This window comes from Pleurodeles waltl, chromosome 4_1, assembly GCF_031143425.1.
Source record: "Pleurodeles waltl isolate 20211129_DDA chromosome 4_1, aPleWal1.hap1.20221129, whole genome shotgun sequence".
Taxonomy (NCBI): domain Eukaryota; kingdom Metazoa; phylum Chordata; class Amphibia; order Caudata; family Salamandridae; genus Pleurodeles; species Pleurodeles waltl.
The window spans coordinates 571,307,673-571,325,538 of NC_090442.1; the positions used below are offsets into that span (position 1 = coordinate 571,307,673).

At 41.5% G+C, this 17,866-nt stretch overlaps 1 protein-coding gene across 1 annotated transcript in view; it reads left to right on the forward strand.

Annotated features, from left to right (window-relative positions):
- LOC138287930 (kinesin-like protein klp-3) overlaps positions 1–17,866 on the forward strand; it is a 549,187-nt gene that overhangs the window by 276,097 nt on the left and 255,224 nt on the right. The window contains exon 10 of the mRNA XM_069228961.1: positions 5,746–5,806. Coding sequence (XP_069085062.1) covers positions 5,746–5,806 — 61 coding nt within the window. The remainder of the gene's footprint in view (positions 1–5,745; positions 5,807–17,866) is intronic.

The following is a 17,866-nucleotide window of genomic DNA, read 5'->3' on the forward strand; positions in this document are numbered from 1 at the left end:
TAATGCCTTAATGACTGTTTTAGCAATTTGCATTTCCTTTTAGGGGTTTGTTATTTGGACTAGGCTCCTTGCTACATACCCCTGTGGTGTACTAACTACAGGTGCATTTTAGCAGTTTTTGAAAACATAGTTGAGGGGGCTGTCACCAACGTTTCAACAGAATGTCCACATGTTTGGAAGTGATTATTCGCATGTCCCTGGTGACGCCTGTGTAATGTAGAGTCTTCAGCCATGTGTGTGAATATATCCTTTGTAGCATTAGTTAACTGGTCAAAGCCTTATCTAATGGCTTCTGTGCCTTCAGAAATGTTTCTCTCTAATTTTGCTATCCGTATACTTAATTCAGAGGTAGCCCTGTGCTGCTTTTTTCACATTTTCAACATAGATTGTTCCAGTGCATGGAATTTTGCTGGAGAAGAGGAGCTTTCCAGGACTTTTCCAATTCTGGACCTTACAGTGAGCCTTATCGTTCTTATTTCTCTTTCTAAATTAGGAAGGGATGGTAGTAGTTGTTGCTGAGTTACTGCAGAGGAAGCAACATTCCTAGTAGTGTATCCTAATGCTGTTTGGCTGATTGGTGCACATTCAGTCTCTGTAGGAAATGTAATCAGTTTCATCAGTTTTAGCTTCTTGGTTGCAGAACGTTTCACCAGCATCCTCTGTTTCTGGTGGTCTTTTATGAGTAGGCTGATTTGTTGTAGGTCGAAAGACAGCGAAAAATATTAATTTATTATAAATGGTCATCATGTTTTAGAAATTAGCTCTACAAAATCATCATTGTTTAATTTAACATTCAAGTTTTAATTAAAAAATGTATATATATAACATTATTAAGATAAATAGCATTGAAGTGCTGAATGTAAGTCTTGATGTTATGCATATGGCTAACATTACTCACAGTGCACTTTTTTGAACACTACAAAAACCAGAAACGTAAGAGTTTCTTACGTTTTAATGCTTCTTTTTTAAGAAATACTACTTTGAGTATTTTCATACTAAAAAACGTTTTGTCAAGACTTCTGGCGCCATATTATACTTTGTGCCCCTGGGGTGCAAAGGTGGTGTGTGACCGTTTTGTGCCCCTGGGGCATAATGGTATTACAGAGGAGTCCCAGACGCTTGTGCGGCCCTTTCTGTAATACAGATAGCACTGACGCACATAGTGCACCAGCACTATCATCAGAGGATCTTCCCTCATTTGCATGTGGCATGGCCCCCTGCAAATGAGGGACTCCTTTGTTTCTGCACCCATGCTGTATTATGGATGCTGACGCAGAGGCAAAAATGCTTTTAAGAGGTGCCACAAAAAGGTGGCACACTTTCAGTAGAGCTCCTAAAGGTAGCCCTCTAAAGAGGGGAAATGGGGTCCCATGTACCCCCCAGAAAGCCCCTGCAGGTGAGTGCAGTCACTCACTGCACCCCCCAGCAAGGAGATCTCTCTTCCCTCTTGAAAGTGTGAGCAGGTTGCCGCCTGCACTATGAAACGCATAACAGCTTTTGAAAAACTGCTCCATATCTTACTTGACTGTGCCTCTCCGAGGGCAGTGCGGGTTTGTGAATGCCCTGGGGACAGCACATTTTTTTGTAATATAATGTACTGCCCCTCTTGCAGCTGACACACATTTTTTGTAATGCGCACTGTCCGTGTTTGCACCTGCACACCTTTTGAAAAGTGTGAATGGCGCAAATAGGGAAAGTGTGCCGTATTTATAATGCAGCCCCCGGTGTTATTTATTTTTCAAGTTTTAAAACTAGCATTCAATCTTGATATATTTATATAAGCTCATTTTAAATATCTAAACAGGAGCATCAGATGCAGGGACTGAAATGTCAGTACTGGATACTCCTGAGATAACTTCAGGCTGGCATGTTGTCTCAATTAGTTATTTCCTAGGGTAGGGTAGTGGTTCTGTGCTAGGCCTCTTTTATTCTGATTGCTACCTTCTCCTTGGAGTGGGAATGCAGGTCATAACAGCACTTCCTAGTCTCTTCTTCAGACGTCTTTCTGACAGTTACAGCATTAATGCATTTTGGTCCTCGTCAAAATGTTTTCTAAGTTTTGTCTGGAAAAACATGGATGTTTTTCCAAAGAGCTTGTCATGTTAAGTGACACACTTCTCCCCTAATATTTCCAGCTTTCTATAGATGACCTTTTTCTTCCCCTTCCTGCCCACCTCCTAGTACGGCTCCTTCTGGCCATGGTGCTATGAGATAGTCCTCTGCAGGGAAAGTTCTGTTTCTGCTGTGCAGCTGAAAGTAAATGTACTTCCTGAAATGGGTGAATTAATCACTCGCTGCTGGTGGGACAGTCACAATTTGTGACTTATACCAATTCACAATTTCCTATTCATTTTTTAAAAATATTGAATGCTTGCTGTTAGAAATGGGGTCTTTGGTTGACAGTGAGGTTACCCCTGTTCAAGCAAGGACCCTCACTCTAGTCAGGGTAAAAGAGAATCACCCTCAGCTAACCCCTGCTTACCCCCTTGGTAGCTTGGCAGAGCAGTAGGCTTAACTTCAGAGTGATAGGTGTAAAGTATTTGTACCAACACACACAGTAACTTAATGAAAACACTACAAAATGACACACCACCAGTTTAGAAAAATAGGAAATATTTATCTAAACAAAACAAGACCAAAACGACAAAAATCCACCATACACAAGTCAAGTTATCAATAAAAATCCCAAAAGCGTCTTTAAGTAGTTTTAAACACACACTAGCGCTTCTAGCGTGAAAATGTACCTGGTGTGTGTCAAAATTAACCCCGCACGGGCCAGTGTGCATCAAAAAGGGCTTGCGAGGCATTGATTCCACTCACAAGCGGGACCGTGCGTCGTTTCTCCCTCCGCCGGGTCGGGCGCATCGTTTCTTCTCTCCGCAGGAGAGCGATGAGTCGATCCGGTCAGCACTCTCGGGTCCGGGCCGGCCTTGCGTTGTTTTTCCACGCACAGCAGTACGTGAGTGGGAAATCCAGCCGGACGATGATCCGAAAACCCCGCAGCGCAGGTTGTGATCTCCCAGCCTCCGTCAGCGATGCAGCGCGTCATTTCTCCTGCTTCGTGCGTCGATTCTTCGGTCGCGTTTCCTGCGAGCGTCGTTTCTCAGCTTCGGAGCCGGCGGCGCGTCATTTTTTAAGCCGCAGATCGGAGTCACATAATCTTTTCCCCGCACGGCGCTCTGTGCATGGATTTCCTTTTCGTTAGGCTGCCAGCTTCTCCTGTCAGGGTCCCAGGAACTGGATGGGCACCACAGGGCAGAGTAGGAGTCTCTCCAGAGACTCCAGGTGCTGGCAGAGAGAAGTCTTTGCTGTCCCTGAGACTTCCAACAACAGGAGGCAAGCTCTAGATCAAGCCCTTGGAGATTTCTTCTCAAGATGGAAGGCACAGAAAGTCCAGTCTTTGCCCTCTTACTCTGGCAGAAGCAGCAACTGCAGGATAGCTCCAAAAAGCACAGTCACATGCAAGGCAGCTCTTCTTCCTCAGCTATTCTGCTCTTCTCCAGGCAGAGGTTCCTCTTGGCTCCAGAAGTGTTTCTCTAAAGTCTGTGGTTTTGGGTGCCCTTCTTATACCCAATTTCTCCTTTGAAGTAGGCCTACTTCAAAGTAAAGTCTCTTTTGAATGTGAAATCCTGCTTTGCCCAGGCCAAGCCCCAGACACTCACCAGGGGGTCGGAGACTGCATTGTGTGAGGACAGGCACAGCCCTTTCAGGTGTAAGTGACCACTCCTCCCCTCCCTCCTAGCACAGATGGCTCATCAGGAAATGCAGACTACACCCCAGCTCCTTTTGTGTCACTGTCTAGTGTGAGGTGCAACCAGCCCAACTGTCAAACTGACCCAGACAGGGAATCCACAAACAGGCAGAGTCACAGAAATGGTATAAGCAAGAAAATGCTCACTTTCTAAAAGTGGCATTTTCAAACACACAATCTTAAAATCAACTTTAGTAAAAGATGTATTTTTAAATTTTGAGCTCAGAGACCCCAAACTCCAGGTGTCCATCCACTCCCAAAGGGAATCTACACTTTAATTAGATTTAAAGGTAGCCCCCATGTTTACCTATGAGAGGGACAGGCCTTGCAACAGTGAAAAACGAATTTAGCACTATTTCACTGTCAGGTCATATAAAGCACATTACTACACGTCCTACCTTAACCCTACACTGCACCCTGCCCTTGGGCTACCTAGGGCCTACCTAAGGGGTACCTTACATGTAAGAAAAGGGACGGTTTGGGCCTGGCAAATGGGTACACTTGCCAAGTCGAATTTACAGTTAAAACTGCACACACAGACACTGCAGTGGCAGGTCTGAGACATGATTACAAAGCTACTTATGTGGGTGGCACAACCAGTGGTGCAGACCCACTAGTAGCATTTGATTTACAAGCCCTGGCACCTCTAGTGCACTTTACTAGGGACTTACTAATAAATCAAATATGCCAATCATGGATAAACCAATCAACAATACAGTTTACACAGAGAGCATATGCACTTTAGCACTGGTTAGCAGTGGTAAAGTGCTCAGAGTTCAAAAACCAACAGCAACAGGACAGAAAAAATAGGAGGCAGGAGGCAAAAAGATTGGGGATGACCCTACATAAACTAAAAAGTCCAACACTTGCAAATAAGTAATTGCCTATAGGAAAGGTACGTAAACCATATTTAGTCATTCCTGTTTTGCAATTTGGTATTTGTCAAAGTGCAGGAAACACTAAATATCATTTTCGTACATCAGGCCCTACATTTACAAAGTGTTACTAAAGGATGCAATCAGAGATAATTCACATTGAAGTTCCTGTAAATATTAATGGTGCAGATTCACAAAGCATTTTGTGGGTTCCAATGAACTTGACGTCATAAGAAAATTTTACGAAAACAAATATATCTGAGTTGCGCAAACAAGGTTTACACCCTTAAAGGAGCGAATCCCAGAAAGGAAACGCGAGTAAATGGAATACTTCTGTTCATCACGGTAATACTTCGTTCTGTTTCACCGTGGCGCAAAGCAGTAATTGGTCAGGATCAGATGTAAAGAAATGATTTTTGTGTTTAGTTCCTAACAGAGGAACACTTCCTCCCTTGTTTATTGAACATTTTCAAAAGTGCAGAGACATATCACTATATGACGTTTTATGATACTTAACCATGAGTACTCCACAGCGGGGCCCTGCGGCCATATTTTAGAACAAAATATGACTTGTTTCTGCAATTCACATACATTAACATTTATTACCTGCACAATTTACCCATAGTAAAAATATGAATGTTTGTTACTGAAAAAAAACTTGCATGTATTGGGTGAGGCTGGTCACGAGCGCGTTTTTGCTTGTTCTGTTTTAGGCTTCAAACTTAATCCAGGCCGAGTAATTCCTGACACTGATTCCATTAGTTGTCCGTGACAGGAGTCATGGCAAATGGAACAGCCTCTGATGGGCCATTGGTAACCTTCCTTGAACTCGTGACACATTCATGGAACTTGGCTCCCACACGCTCTGGGGTCTTGCTGAATGGTCTCAGTCGGTACCTTACGTTGATATTTGTGCTGGGAAAGTGGTGTAGGAGTGGCTTTTTGGGAACCAGGATCAGTGGTATAAAATAATACACACACAAGGCTGTTACCAATATCAACACAAAAAGTGCAAAAGCTTATATTCCAAGTGTTAGTCGCCTCTTAAACTGCCAGTGCTCTCATGATACATATTTGTTTCTCAAGTAAGCCTTATCTTTTTTTCCCCAAACATTTCAGGTCCATCAGAGCCCTCTTACACATCTGCCATGAGAGAGAAACTATTAGGTACACAATAAAGGTAAGCTCGTTCATGTTCTTTTTTGTAGCAAACATGGTAGTTTTGCCTCCAATGTGTAGTTTAACTGAGCAACTAAGAAGTGAATTCAGCATAGGTCTTACTTTACCTTTTTGAATTCTACTGAAATGTATTCGATTGCTTACCTAGTTCTAGATGCTGACATGATAATATCTGTACCAAGTGCAGTCTCATCTAGGGATCACGCTCTTGGTAGTTGTTTCTCCCCTGCATGTATTAATGAGACAACGGGTAACCTGCAGCCTTGGCAGTTTGTAGACAGTATTGAGCCCAGATGCGGCCCTTTCTGTGACTATCCACAAGCAACTTCCACACCCCTGTAAATGACTTGTTGCCAGGTCGCAAAATTGAGTCGTACGCGGGTGTTCTACAAAACATAAGTAATTCCATTGCAAAGAATTATGCTTTTGATAGCTTGGAAACAAACACAAAATAAAGGAATCGCAATAAACTCCTTAACAGTAGCTAACAGCAACTTAAATTCATTGTCTAGTGATTAAAGCTGTCCTAGTCTTGGTTACTTCAAGTGTATTTGCTGCCACGGCAACAACTACATGTGTGGCCATTTCATTCCCGACAGAAAAAAAACAACCAGAGTTGATCACCTCTCGTAGGCCACTGTGGAGCATAAATGTATCTTTACCTTTAAGGCACCGGTTCAATTTCCTGTTAGTTACACTCCACATTATATCGTTAGTTCAGTGCATTGCAGTGACTGTAAAATGATGGTCAGTGTTTCAAATGAGGATCACTTAAAAAAAATGACCCGCGCCAATCCCACTCTCTCAGTGGTGTTCTTACCAGCATTGTATGTTCATTGTCCTTACCCCCTAGAATCACTGTAGAGATTGTGTTTTCAGCACATCTCATTTTCCAAAACTGGTAAATGAGCACGAGTAACTGCGTCCGGTGTACTGCGTGTCACCTGAAAGTCATCAGTTTCAGTCGCAGAAGGATGCTCACCAGACATGGGTTTTTGTATCAGACATTCATGTGTAACCTGGAGGTCACCAGGGTCAAAGACCTCCGTGCAATGCGCAGAGCATAAGTTTGGATCCATGCTGGCCTCAAGCTTTCATTCTCCGGAGAGATGGAATAAGTACTGTTCCATTAGGGAGAAATGAACACTTAAGTTGGGTTGCGTTCCGTATACATAGTCATTATTTCTGTTCACTTAGATTGATAATACTTCATGTATATTATACTTTCAGAAACACTTAATCTTCCTTCCCTACTCCAAATCCAGGTTACAACATCACCTCTTCAGCAATTTCTATTGTATCTTGGTGTCCCATAAACATGTGTTCTCTGCTATGGGGCCGATCTTGAGTTGGCCAGAGATCCTGATTTGGCCGGTAACAGGAGTTATCATCCAACCCACGATTATGAGACACTCAGGAACACTGAATGGGAACAAGCAGGTGAAGTCCCTGATGAAAATGAAGATTAAAATGTGAGACTCCACAGGGAAACACAGAGTCCAACATGTTCTTCCCCATTCCAGCCGCAAAATTCAGAAAGGCCTGATACAGAGTGTGGTATTGCCACTAATCTGCATCGTAGAATAATGGTAATGCTGTACATAATATTGCCAAGGCCTTGGTATGGTTCAATTATGATTGGCTCATATACGAAAAAATCATTTGCCTTTTCCGATAGGTTTCCATTCCTTAATGACTTATAGGTTAATGCAGCGTGTCCCATCAATGGGGTGAGATGGTGCTCACCTGACTTCGCAGGCCTAATTCAATATTGTCAGCCAAGACATTTTCTACCAAAGTAAAACGGAAGGGTATTACTTGATTGGCACTGGGTCTATGATTAACATGCACACGTAAGGCAAATTCTCTTTGTAATCACTGTTTAATCACCATTAAAAATCTGGACAGGGCCTCACTACATCACAAGAATGGGAAAGTTTGTCTGTGGTAGCAAAAGCAGGAGATAATGCCTGATGCATCCCTCATAGAACTGGTCCTAGGGTAATCACAAGCTTCACCCACTCCAAGAAACGGGTCTGCTTGCAGCTACGTAGTTTTAACGTCAAATTAATTAAAGGATTGCCATTGCGTGGTTGACTTCGAAATCTGCTAAACAATAGCACCATTATTCGATACCTACCCAATTGTAGATCGTTTACATTTTTGGTGCTTTTATCACAACGGGCTCAGTAGCAAGAAAAAAATGGAGATATGATTGAAAGAAACCTTCTTTACATATATAAGACTCAATATATAATCCGACACACAGTCCTCACTCTGTGTTTTAAGTGTAGAAAGTTAATGCAATATCTTAAATCAGATTCTAAATTCACATCAAATCTAAAATCTAGCTTGAGCCCTACTAAAGTGCTGTCATTTGGCCTTGCAAGCCACCCTTTTCACACCCACCTACATCTGGGAGATCACGCAGCAGCAATGTTGGAGGTATCCAGGATCTCCAGCATTCTTTTAAAGGCACATCTAATTTTCATGATTGAGTTGTAAGATAACCTCCCCAGTTCTACACTCTTTCTTATTAGAATTGGATTATCTGCATGAAGCTGATAATAGGCATTAATAAAAGCAGACATTAGTGATGTTTATTCTATTTCAGTAATAATATTATATGTACTGTAGTGTTGCTCTGCATTGTGAGGTGTAGTTGGATCTGTAGCTTGTGTCATAGCTAGGAACAGTCTGTGTCCGTATAGCCGCACATTGCATAAATGCTGCAAAACAGAGCAGCAGCTTTTTTGTTTTCATCCACCCAAACCATATTTAGTAAACCATTAGCAGGTGACTGTTAAGATTCTGAGAACCTGAGGAGTGATCAACGCAAGTCACAAGATGGATGTATAGCAGCCAAGCTCCCAGACCATGTGACATCTCCCAGTAAATGTCCTGTTCTAAAATATTTTGGGAATTAAGAGATCTGGCCTGCAGGCTGGCGCAGAAGATTCTGCACCCCATCTAATAAATATAAATTGTGGTAAATAGTTGGGTACAGGTGCTTTAAGTTGGTCATGGTGAGGTGTTTGTCGAATTTCATTTGGGATTTTGACATACACATGCAGACAAAAAACACTCACACTCTTGTCTGTGTTTTAAAGGTCTTAAACAATGGTTACTTTACAAAATATTGAGTTATAAGTACCCCTCACATTCCGTGCTCCTCCCCCTTCCTTCTGCTCCTTAAGGCCCCCCTTCTGCCATGCTTCTCTTACAATAATGTAGTTTAAGCAGTGTGCTTGTTGGGAAATCTGAAGCTCACACCCCCTCCACTCTTACTGACCAAGCTATGCCCCTACATAGACTGAAAGAGAAGAGCCATGGAAATATCCAGATATGGCTTGTGAAACAAAGTGCTTTGGGAGCCTGGATATCAGGACCCACCCCACTGCACTAGCTCAATACTTCCCTAAACCCCAGAGATGGAATCAATAGACTCACCACTCCCTCCTGTTTGCTGCCTATCAAAGTGCCTTCTTCCTTTGTATATTACAATTGAGTTGTGGGCTTGCTTTATTGTGTCTAGCCCTGCCCAGTGTGCTAGGTCCTTGGAAAATCCTGATTTGTAGTGACCCTGCAGTCTCACTTCCCAAATTGTGCTATAACAATGTTGGTGTAGGTAATGCGTTTGTCAGCAAACCCACAGCACTAACTCCTAGAAGCACATTGCTGTATGATGCCACTAAATATTTCAATACTATAGACTCCCCACAAGTGATTATCTAATCCTATACTTTGACTGAAGATTGGTACCACACCCCCTCTACTGATTTAGCTCCCAGTAACACTGTTGGTAAAAATAGGGATAGGAAACAATACCAGGTAATCAATCTGGAGAAATATGCTTTTTTGATGTCTTTCCATCACAGAACTGATAAATCCTCTCCATAAAGACGCAACACTGGACTAATGGATCTTCAAGGTCCTTAACCTTCTCTTAAGGAGATGCTTCTTGATGAAACAACTCTAAACAATCACATGAACACATTAGACTTCATGAATATATGTGTGGGTTGGCAGTGATGTTTCAAGTTATCAGCAAAGTGAGCAATTGCCCAGGTCCTCCACCTTCCAAAGGGGATCCCTAAGAAAGTGAACTTTCTCTCTTGTGTCTGTCTATTATATTTCTCTATCTAAACCTATTTCCCTCTCTGCCTATATCTACCTCTGACTCTGTCTCACGACCCAGTATCCTCATAAGGATTTTTGAGGTTCCATGAAGGATGCATTTCAACTGTTTTTTTTGTGGCCCTGTTCAGATTTAACATACAAATTAGTATTATTTGGCACCATAAAGGCCTAAATTAACAGGAAATGGGTAATACAATTCAAATTTGTTCCATACAGGGGCCCCCAAAATATGTATTGCATGGAGCCCCCTCAATCTTTAAGATGACTCTGCTGTTTGTAGTGATCTGAAAGTGATTGTACCCAGATGAGTGATATGTTATGGCTACAGGTGTGTGGAGCCTCCCAACTGTTAGAGTCCTCTGTGTTAGTACCCACTTCAAAACATCAAATGAAGTACTGACAACATTAAATGCCATATTTAGATTTTGGCACACAGGGTGCTCTGCTGCAAATGTGGCAGAGTACCCTGCCCTCCAAACCCTGAGTCTGTTGCCTTATTTGGAAAATGGCAAACTGTAAGTATTCCCTCATCGGAGTCCTTGTTGACTCAGTGTTGAATCGAAGATACAGGAACTAGGTAGTTTTTTATATATTTATTTAACGAATGCAAAAACGTCCATCTTGTACCGCCTCCAATTTACAATCCCCGCGTTCCCCCACCACATTCTTTTCCTTCCTTCTCACGTAATTACATTCTCATTCTGTGTTCTTTAAAGAGACCACAGTAGAAAGTAAATATAAGAATACAACACATTTTCCCCCTTAACAAAATAACAAATATAATGGAAGTCAAACATGAAACCAATAATGATAAAGATGATACTAAGACTAAAGAGGAAATAGCATAGATATTTATACATAATCAACTAACCGTGAAGATCTCTGTCTGATGCGCCCATCATGCTTCACTCTTGATGCAATAGAATCAACTTCTACCCCATCATCCATACCACTCCTTCCAATGCTCACATTTCTCCCCCAAACTCTATTATGCACAGAACCATCAGTTTCAACAATACCTCCTTCTCCATCAACCACATCGCTGGCACCACCCTCAAACACATCCGCACAAATGGGTTCAACAGACTTCTCACTCACTACGGACCATGAACCAGTAAGACCAGATTCACCATCTCGTTCAGGAGGACACTTTGCCAGTCTGTTAACATTCCAAACTTTGCCATCCTGTGTAACCACCTTCTTATTAAAGACCTTAACCACCTTCATGGCTCTACCAAACTTAGGCATGTCTTTTCTTTTAAATCCTGGCCTCCTTACCCTGACCCAATCACCCACACGTAATATAGGTTCTCTTACCTTCCACTTCTTATCATATGATTCCTTGCTTTTTTCCTGCTTTCCTTTCACGTAATTTTTAACATTCTCAATATCCAACCCACCATCACTATTGCCACTTATCTTTTTGAACCACCAAGGACAAAGCTTAGACACAGGATCTCTACCACTCAATAACCGGAATGGGCTAACACCTGTGGTACTATGCGGAGTAATATGGTAATACCACAATTTTTCTCTTATTTTATCCTTCCAAACTCCCCCGAAACTCCGTGCCCATCCAATACAATCCTTAAGTACAGGATTAAACCTTTCCACTTGACCATTCTCTTGCGGTTCATATAAAGAGGTGGTCACATGTTTGATGTTGTAGTACTTAAGGAACATTTGCATTTCTTTCGAAACCAACTGAACCCCATTATCAGTCACTAGCGTCTCAGGATAGCCTTCCTTCGCAAATATCTCCTTTAGGAATTCAACAACCACACTCAAGGTCACGTGAGGTACTAACTTTACTTCAGGCCACTTGGAATGGTAATCAACAAGCACTAAGGCAAATTTTGCTTCATGAGGTAGAAAAGAGAATGGACCAGAAATGTCTAACCCTAGCTTTTGCCATGGGGAATCTGGCCATGGTACAGGACGCAAAGGCGCAGGAACAGTCTTCAGCATCCTTTCAGCATTAATACATACACTACACTCCCTATCCATCCTTTCTGCCATCTTATCCATGCCAGGCCACTAAAAAGAGATACGTATCAATCTTTTCATGGACGACATTCCTGGGTGACCAAGATGGGCCAAACTTAAAATCACAGATTGCATGCCTACAGGTGGAATACATTTCCCCTTCTTAAACAGGAGTTCATTCTCGATTTCCAACTCCTCTTTTATCTTAAAGAAGGGAACCACTCCTTCTAATATTCTTTCCTTCCTGGGCCAACCCAATCTCACAAAAGATTTTACTTGTTGTGGTACAGAGTCCTCTTGATCTTTTACAAACCATTCCTTCTCCTCCACAGATTTAAACTCATTGGCTACAAATTCAGACACCACAGAAACAATATCCAAATCCCTGGATTCACCTCTATCAAGCTTATCAGGAGACTCTTGGGGTAGACGCGACAAACAATCTGCTACTGAATTGCTTTTACCTGGCACATATTCCACTTCAAAAGAATACTCCTGCAATCTCGATACTAACCTTGTAATACGAGCAGTTGCATTCCAACCACCACCCGGGGATAGAATGCCCACCAGCGGCTTGTGATCAGTGCGAAGTACAAACCGTGAACCCCATAAGTAGTTGCGAAAGTGTTCAATAGCCCAAACACATGCAATAATTCCTTCTCAATAACAGCATATTTCCTCTCAGCATCATTTAAAGTGCGAGAAGCAAATGCAACATTCCATTCATCCTTTCCAATTCTTTGTGACAATACACCCCCAATACCATACATACTGGCATCTACTGTCACCACACTCCGAGCTTTGATATTAAAAGGTCTGAGAGTAGGTGCACACGCAATTTCTTTTTTTATAGACTCAAATGCACGTTCCAGGTTATCCAACCACACAAACTCTACATTTTTACGAGTTAACTCACTTAAAGGTTCCATTTTAGTCACAAAATTCTCAATAAACTTGCTGTAGTACTCACATAACCCAGCAAAGGACAAACGTTTTTCACAATTGTCTGGCTTAGGAGCATCCACAATAGCTTTAACTAGCTAACTTTTGGGCACTACCCCGTTGCCTGAAATGGTGTGCCCCAAATACTCTACGGATTCTGCAAAAAAACGCCATTTCTTAAATTTCAGAGTTAGTCCATTCCTGTTGAATACTTCGCACACTCTTTCAAGATGTTCTCTGTGATCCTGTTCACTTTTTGAATATATCAAAACATCATCTTGGAAACACTTAACAAACTTTTCCATATCTTTGAACATCATAAACATTGCCCTCTGGAACACAGATGCTGCCGATGCTAATCCGAACGGCATACGTTTAAATTGGTACAGTCCTTGCGGAGTGATGAATGCCGTGAGATGACGAGAATCCTCTGTGAGTTCAATTTGGTGGTAAGCTGACCTCAGATCCAATGTAGAGAATATATTAGCCCCTTCAAGCATGCTAACAACTTCATTAATATTTGGTAGAGGGTGGCAATTAACTATAATATTAGCATTCAGGGCTCTCAGGTCAACACACAGTCTCAACAATTTGTCTGGTTTATGAGCCAAAACAATGGGAGAAACCCATTCAGACGACTCCACCTCCTCAATAACACCATCTTTCACCAATTCATCCAAACTATTACTCAACTCCTCACGTATACCAATAGGAACATTTCTCAATTTCTGCACAACAGGTTTAGCATACTGTTTAAGCTTAATTCTATGGCTGTTGTTTTCCAGTTTCCCCAGTTTTTCAGAAAATACTTTGGGAAATTTTGATGCAATCCAACTGGACCTTTCCCCAACACTCACCAGCATAACAGGTTCAATCGCCCTGGGGTTCAGAATTATGCCTAACTCAGCTTGATCCCTCCATCCCAGGACATTGACCTCTTTCTCTGCAACGTACACTTTAATTACAGCAGTACGTTCTTTAAACCACACAGAAGTCTCTACATATCCAAGAATATTGATTGCAGAACCATCAAATCCTTCTGCCACTATGTCTGAAGAGGATAAGCTAGATACTTCCCACAGCAACTTAAACTTTTCCAGAAAATAATCACATGTAATAATCGTCCAAGGAGAACCAGAATCTGCCATGAGTTCCAATTCTCGCCCTTCAACCACAATAGTACATTTAGGCTGTTTCACAACATTTTTGGTTTTGTCAAGAAAATCATTTTTTACAGAAAGAACTACACCATTTTCCCTCTCATCCTGTACATACAAGATCTTTTTCCTATCATTACTACCAACGCATTTAATGTCCTTGCAACCTCTGGCAAAGTGTCCAGACTTTCCACATTTGTTGCATTCTTTACCAATCGCAGGGCAATGTGTAGAATTTGCAATATGACTCAAACTCCCACACCTATAGCATGACATTCTATCTGTTCTTTTACTCCTATCCTCCCTTTTGTTTCCTGTATTACCCTTCAACGTGGATCTACTATAGTTACTACCATTCCCAATAGCTCCTATGGCATCACAATTAGATGAGTTGTTTTTTTCAGCATTTTGTACAGTCTTCATCCATTTTTCCGATTGCTCCAGTGCTTTGGCCGTATTTATTACTTCTTGTAACTTCGGATCCCCCATCACCCATAATTGTTCCTGAATCCTCTTGCTTCTCTCATGAACAATGATCTGATCCCTGATCATCTCATCCGTGATGGGACCAAAATTACAGTGCATAGACAGACTGCGTAAACTGGTTAAAAATTAGTCAAATGCTTCACCTTCCAGTTGAGTTCTGGTATAAAATTTAAATCTGTTCAGTGCAATGCTAGTGGTTGGCTTAAATCTTTTCTCCAGTTTACATAATGCATCATTGAATACATCAATTTCTTCATCTTGAACCATTGCTTGTGGTAGTGTCCTAAAAATGAGTTGCCCTTCAGAGCCTAAACAATGTAAAAGAATGTTCTTCTTTCTCTCTTGAGACATTCCATCTTCATCAATTGCTTTGAGGTAAGTTAAAAATTCTTCCTTCCACCTAGACCAAGGAATGGGTGGGTCTCCTTTTGTTTGTAAAAACTTTGCAGGTTGCTCAAATTGCATTTTGATTTACAAATAATTATCAGTATTATTATAATATATATATATATATAGTCCCTTTTTTATTTTTTTTATTTAAGATAATACAACAAATTGAAGATCTCTGCTCTGGTAAACAGTCTAAAAAAAAATAGCAGGCTTTTAATACCTAACACTGCTTAAGTTAATAAAAATAGTCCATTTTACAAAAAAAAAAACAGCCCTTCTAAATGTCCACAAAGAAATAGCACAGACTGCGTTTCTAAATTACACACGCAAGTGTTTTCAAAACAGCGTGCGACCTTCAAGGTGTGCTCGCATTTGGTTGTAAACAACCTTAACTGAACACGGCGAGCGTTTATTGAACGTCTGCGCAGGAAAGCATCCTCGCTTGCTAAGCAACCCTTACAGTTACTAAGATTTGCTTCCCGTAAGTTATCGGAGAAAACGAGGGCAAAAAAAAACTTGCCCTTATAGCAAATCAGGCACGCTTCCAAATTAGCGTCGTATGTTAATCCCCGTATGATAAACAGATATCTTTTCCTTCAGACGTCCTTTCTTGAAACACCAATGGCTCGCCGACTTTCACAAGATGAAGTCAGCACCAGTGGCACAGGAAATAACCTGAATGGGTCCTAAACCCTCATCGCCAATTTCTGTTGAATCGAAGATACAGGAACTAGGTAGTTTTTTATATATTTATTAAGCGAATGCAAAAATGTCCATCTTGTACCGCCTCCAACTTACAATCCACGCGTTCCCCCACCACATTCTTTTCCTTCCTTCTCACGTAATCACATTCTCATTCTGTGTTCTTTAAAGAGACCACAGTAGAAAGTAAATATAAGAATACAACACTCAGTTGACAGAATGCTTCCTCTCACAGCCTGACAGAGAATGGGGTCATCAGAGGAAGGGCATTGTATCATTGGCATTATTTATGGTTGACAGTGTAATGTATTTTTTTTCCTTGTCCATCACCATCAGGAAAACCGTGTCGGAGAGGGACAGGAAAAAAACAATATTGATCCCCACACACTGGGAGAAAGCCCCCAGGGTGCAGGGTTCATTCGTTTTTTGTTTTTCAAAAACATAACAATGGCAGTAGTTTGGTATTGGGCAGCAAAACGCAGCAGTGACCATGGACCAGACGTTTGGTGCCCTGAAAGTAACCACAGTGATGGAGGTTACTTTCATTGTACAGAGATGACCGTATAGCTGGCGGGCATCTCTAAATTTGGTGGAAGGCGTACCCTCAGGATTGTGGAGGTAATGTCCTCCACGATTCCTATGGACACTACTTCGTCTGCCAAACTTGAAATCATGCCCTGAATGGTCTGTTGGATGACCCACCTTACTTAATTCACATAATGGAAGGGAATTTCAATGATGCTTTGGACTTTATCCTTGACAGATCATGTGCATACAGACTGAATGCTAGAGCCCTGGGACTTGCTTTACTTGTGAATGAGATGGGCATAAGGGACAATTGGAGTTTGCAATGTAGCACCGATGGACATTGCCCCTTTTACTGTAGGTACACTATCCAGTTTCCAGGGCAGATTGTTTATTCACACCTAGTAATGACAATCTTTTAGTCAAAAGTAGGTAGATCAAGGAGTGGAATATGGAGCTTAAATTTCTGGGAACTCCAGAGTAGAATCAATGACTTTTCACTTTTTTTATAGGAAAGATTGCTTTAATATCTTTCCAAACTACATTGTGAGAATGCCTATAAATTGCTTCTCAGAAGACAGGTATGCATTTCCCCCCAAACCCAACAGAGATTCAACAATGTCACTGCTCCTGACACATCTAAAAAAGAGCTATCACTGAATACCAAATATGAGGACATCCATACTCTAGATAGACTGAGACATGAATAAATGAAAACTACCATGAACTTGGTCAGTCTACATCACCTGGAAATACAAAAGAAGCTTTTCGAAACAAACAAGAAGGTGTGGAAAATGATTGCATGGCTGTCTTGAATTGAGGAATTATATGGATGGATAGACATGATAGAGTCGTCTGAGGAGAAAATTATATGATATGGTATAGAAATGGGTTGTGTATTTATGAAATGTTGCAGATCCGTGTATGATATCGGAGGATGTAATGGTCTTTGAACAATTCATAAGTGTGCTCACCTTTCGTAGGCTTTCTGATTCTGATCGAGCATGACTGGAGGAAGGCCTCTTACTGAAGAAATAAAGGTGGCCATAGCCCGGCTACAATCAGGTGAATCCACTGGGCTCTACAGATGGGCAACAAAGCTGTTCAAACATCTTTCTTTCCCTTTAGACTTTCAGATGTTTCAAAGGGCAACATCTGAAGGTTGTTTATTATTGGATATGAGGAATTGTATCTTCTCTTAGTCTGCTGGAAGGTACTGCTTGAAGTTAGGGCATGGCTCATCTTATTGTGCTGGATCTCCAAGGCCTGAGTGCAGAATATGCAAGGAATGGAGTGCTTGTGTTGGGTCTTTCTGGCACTTTGGGTGTGTGTCACGTCCAGTCCCTGTTCGGCATGCTGATCTTGTAATGCAGTCTGCCAGTGCCTTGAATTCTGGGCCTGGATGGCAAATAAGAGCTAAAGCAACACTATGCATAGGTGTGAGAATCAGGAAGGCACCATGCTTGGGATTAAGAACTCTGAATATAAATCCCAGTTTATATTTTCTATAGATGCAGACCAATCCATCATGGCTGACTTTTATCCTTCTGTGTTGCCTACAAATGTCCAGTTTAGAATAGTACTTAAATGGTTGTGAATTGCAGTCCTTGCATCACAACGCTTCAGAGTCCATCTTATATGCCGTGCTCATTACCACCTTGTATTACATTTTGCGTCTGTGATATTTGGTACATTTGAAGCCCTTTTAGCATTCCTCTTTTGCTTTGTTTAAA